At 40.5% G+C, this 4706-nt stretch overlaps 1 protein-coding gene across 2 annotated transcripts in view; it reads left to right on the top strand.

Annotated features, from left to right (window-relative positions):
• Nucleotides 1–3366, top strand: part of LOC118405296 (1-phosphatidylinositol 4,5-bisphosphate phosphodiesterase delta-1-like) — a 28740-nt gene extending 25374 nt beyond the window's left edge. The window contains exons 11-14 of one of the 2 annotated variants that reach the window (XM_035804726.1): nt 120–259; nt 989–1157; nt 1756–1860; nt 3127–3366. In XM_035804726.1, the coding sequence (XP_035660619.1) occupies nt 120–259; nt 989–1157; nt 1756–1860; nt 3127–3231 (519 nt within the window). In that variant the 3' untranslated portion in view covers nt 3232–3366. The remainder of the gene's footprint in view (nt 1–119; nt 260–988; nt 1158–1755; nt 1861–3126) is intronic. The other variant, XM_035804728.1, reaches the window with a different exon arrangement.
• The last annotated feature ends 1340 nt before the right edge of the window (nt 3367–4706 follow it).

Here is a 4706-nt window from a genome sequence, read left to right as displayed (position 1 = left end):
TCCCGAAATTCGAGGTGAGCAAATTCCCGTGTTGAATGACAGGTAAAAACTTCAATTTGAACAAAGCTCATATCGTTCAGCAACATGGCTATTGTGTCTATTAAACCGTACCGTTGCAGGGATCGCGATTTCTGGAGTTGGACTGTTGGGATGGGGACGGGGGCGAGCCCGTCATCTACCACGGCCACACCCTCACCTCCAAGGTGCTGTTTAAGGAGGTGATTGAGGCCATCAATGACTACGCCTTCAAGGCTTCACCGTGAGTACATGTCTTGGGTTAACGTATACGTATGTTACATCCTGTACACACCTACCCTCGTTATCAGAGTACAATGCTAGCCGGCCAAGGGAATTATATAGCAGCCGCCTACGCAGCGGCGTAACTCCCCGGGCCGGGTAATTCCGGATTTACGGGGCATGTTGCTAGGGGCTCGGGAAATACTCGTAGCAGCGAGTGCTGTTCTCTGGCGACCAGGGTAGTACACACCCTTTTGTGATTCTGTATTTTGTTTAATGTACTACACATTGACCATAAGAACAATAGCTTTGTAAATAAATAATTGTTGATCTAGATAACGTTAAAGTTAAAGGCCCCTTTTAAGGAAAAAAAGTCTTAAAGCTTAGTAATACACGTTGACATTGTCTGTACCTGTATAGTGTAACAGGCATAGTTTAACTCTTTAGTGTAATGCACCAGCTTCACAGGTACGCTGCAGCAGCTTATAATCCATTGAACGTCCTTGATAGCTATCTCCATGCGTAATGTGTGATCCAAATGACAACGCAATTTGCTCTATTTAGTGACAATAGAAGTTTCACTACATGTTAGTTAGCTCTCATTCGCAGGCATATAGTTTGATGAATGATGTGTTTAAAAACAAACTATATCTGCTTTATCAAACTATATGCTTACGAATGATTGATTCTTTGATTGATGACTCTTAGACTTGAACTTAATAAAACACATGTGTACTTTATTTCGTTCCAGCTACCCAGTGTTCCTGTCGCTGGAGAACCACTGCAGTGTGGAACAGCAGCGGACCATGTCGGCACACATGCGGCGGATCCTGGGCAGTCAGATCTGTACCGACTCCGACACGCCCGACCCCTCCGTGCTGCCTTCACCCGACAGTCTCAGGGGGAAGATCATCATCAAGGTTGGTATTACCATGTCTTACGGTTTTGCTTGTTTGTTAGTGTCTTTGAATCTTTATATTTACAAATTCAAAAGAATCCACCATCGTTCTACATAGTCCATTTCATTGAGGTCAAGAGGAGTCATGTATGGTCACAGACACATTATATTACTCTGGGTACCAGACCGGACCCAGGGTCGTCAGCCTGTGTTTTCGGTGGCCCAAGGCAAGCTGCCCGGCGATCAAATATAGCTGTCCAGCCAAAACCTCCCTGGGGCTAAACTCCCCGGAGCGCTAATTTACATCGGTGGGCATACTGCCTTGGGCCACCGAAGAAGCCGAGTCAGAGTTGTGGACACCTTGAAGCCTGATTTGTGTGGGTTAGAATATTTAATAAGGAATTCTAGTGCGTCTTGTTTCTGCGACGTTTAAAACCGCTCATAGCATGGAATAATGATGTAAATGTGGAAACATATTGCCTTAGATATCAATTTCATGTAGATTGCCTTATCCAGAATATTTCCACTTTTAACGCAATAATATTGCTTAGGTTGCTGAAAGCAGACTGGCCTATTAGATATTGCATTGTGCCTCAATAACGTGTTTTTGTCTGCGACAGAACAAGAAGCTCCCACCTGATGTACTGGAGGATGAGGTCAGCGACGAGGACGAGGCTGCGGAGATTGAGGACCCGGAAGTGCAGGCTCGCATGCAGGCAGAAAAGGTGCCCGATACAGAGAACTCATTGTGCGAAAGAATTTCTAATGTTAAATTTAAGTATAAAAGTACGTCTGAATCACATTTTATATTTTCCAATCGTTCATTAAACCACGACGAAAAAACACATTGTGTAAAGAAGTCACTATAACATACCCTAACGTTCTATCATATTCATGAATAAACAGAAAGCCACTCTTCTCTTATAATGTGACAGAACTCCTCAAATTGGAAGGAAAATTAGAGCCACTCGCCTTCCTCTGCTTCTAGAAAAAAATCCAAAATGTCAATATATAGACAACACTTATTATTTTAGTTGTCCCTATATATCATGCAAACTTGCAACTTAACTCTCTACTGATACACGATTTGATATAAAGCTGCCGCCATTATGTTGGTTTGGATGATAAAGCAAAGATTGACGTTGGAGACGAAGCAGGCATCTTAAGATGGAGAAAAAATGAATATTTCCTAAACTAGATGTAAATTAATTTTGGTTTTACCCCAGATGCCACATTGCTCCATAATATACGGTCATTTAACTGTGAATACCAATATTGCAAGTAACATTCCAGTTTTTTTTTTTCATTTTTGTATAGAGCATTTTTTTCATTTTGTGTATAATTTGTTTAGTATATAACTACATGCAGTTCAATCAGTTCTCTATTTGCTTATTGTTAAGTTATTAGACTGAATGTTTTTAAAACCATGTTTTCCGTTACTGCAATGGACAGAAAAAAGCAAAAAAGTTCAACGTGAGTCAAAGATTTCTCGTTTTAGAAATCTACCTTTAACTTCACTCGGCATTGCGCCTGTTTCTTACATTTCTTATCATTCTTATTATGAAATGGTTATGGCTGTATATTTCAGTCCCTTATCTCTTTCTACTTTGGACCATTATGAAAACTTGAAGTTGTTCATTCACGAGATGCTTTTTTCTCAAAGATTTTTATGCACGACTGGTTAAAATTTGCTTTGAATTTTCCTAATATGTTCTAACATGTCTCTTCACTGTTAATCATTTGGTGGTTGGTAAAAATGGGTACATAATGTGTTAGATTTTGCAATCTTTTCATGCTTATAATGATATTGAGTTTAATGCATGTGCTATTCTGATGTTGGACGCAAAGCTAAAAAGCCACTTTAAGTCATACAGTAGCGCTATCTTCATCATGTTGATAACAATCATTACGTTCATGCACTCTGTTCGCTGGTGTTTGGTTCTCTCTGCTATGCGTGGTGATGGGACATGCTCTACCTTGCTTGCATACAGGAGAAGAGGAGAAAAGAGCTGGAGAAAAAGGTAATTTGTACAGGATCGCGACTTCGTGTTGTCACGCAGCCACAACTGGATTACCCTTTAAACCTGCTTGTGTGACTCTGTATATAGTCTGCATTAATAGATCTCTTCTTTGAGTTCCACTATGTAGTGGTTTTGCTCGTGTTATCCACCAATCCTGGGATACTTTAGCTATGTAGTGGTTTTGCTCGTGTTACCCACCAATCCTGTGATACTTTAGCAACATGTATGTAGTGTTTTTTCTCGTGTTACCAACCAATCCTGTCACTTTTATTAGCTATACTTATGCAACGGCCACATTTGCACCAGTACCCCCAACTCGGCTCTGAGGCCCCATGTCTGTCCCGGTTGACAGTCGGAAATGGGGTGGGGTACTCCTTGGTGTTTTTAAAATTAGCTCACGGTGTTTATTTATCGCCCGGTTCCGGGTTTATTTTAACTGCACGTTACGAAATTCCGAGGACCCGGCCGTGCCCCAAATAGCCTATAACCTGCAAGGGGTCCCACGGGGCCACATAGGGGTCGCGCCAGAAAGTTGACAAAAACAGCCCGGGAACTACCCGTTGGGGCCCCTTTTCCAATTGTGACCGTATTGTCAAAGTGCGTAGCAATGATCTAGTGGTGTTCCAGTTTTTACTAGTGATCGCCTTGTCAATTTGTAGTCACACATTTTTTTTTAGATTTCCAGAATGAAATAACAATGAATGTTCCTATAAACACATATCAATTATTAATTTTTATAGATCCTTTAGGAGAATGCTTTTTGTACAAAAGAGAGAAACTTGAAGAAACTTTAAGTAACTAGAAAGGCCGACATTTGCTTAAGAGCAAATACAGTATATTTCAGCCATACCCCTTCCCACGCAACATTGGACTGTTCCAAATCACCCCTGCGCAAAAATGGAACATCCTCTTAACAGTACATTATCCCCCAAAGTGGACTGGTACTGTGAATTGATTCCAGGTAAAACAGAGCTTGCTTCTATTTTTCAGAAAATGACAATAATCACACCTTCCATTCAGAAAATTTTCATCATGACTGAAAATTGTTGAATGACTTCATGTAATGTCATTAACAATTTTCAGTACGATAACTAGGTGTAAGTTTAAAAAAGTATAAGCTCCTTGTGATGTGGGTACATTTATTATTGCAGTGAACTTTTTTTATTCAAGTAGGGCATACGATTTAATAATTATCAAGCAGGTGCAGGTACTGTAGGAGCGTTTGTTTTCTTCAAGCTGTAAAACTGTTAAACTGTTTTACTTTGTATGCAATCAGCAATCGAGCCTATTCTTATTTTAGTTTAACAACTTCCTGCCAGACCCGGAAGATACGATTGAACCTTGTTCGAGGATTTATTTTCGTCTGTCTGGTCAGTCTGTTCATACCCTCGAGGCTGGCGCTGAGAGTGTTTTATTGGGCTGAAACTCTGGCAGTTTAAAGTTACTTACACTTTAAATGTTCAAAGTATAGGTCAAACAACAACAGCACTAGGAAATGTGTCCACTATAGACAGGTGGTCACTATAGAGAAAATGCTGATCTATTGACTA

The sequence above is a fragment of the Branchiostoma floridae genome, chromosome 18, assembly GCF_000003815.2.
Source record: "Branchiostoma floridae strain S238N-H82 chromosome 18, Bfl_VNyyK, whole genome shotgun sequence".
NCBI classification, from domain to species: domain Eukaryota; kingdom Metazoa; phylum Chordata; class Leptocardii; order Amphioxiformes; family Branchiostomatidae; genus Branchiostoma; species Branchiostoma floridae.
The sequence above is the reverse complement of the archived record's forward strand: the minus strand, read 5'-3'. Positions and strand labels throughout refer to the sequence as shown.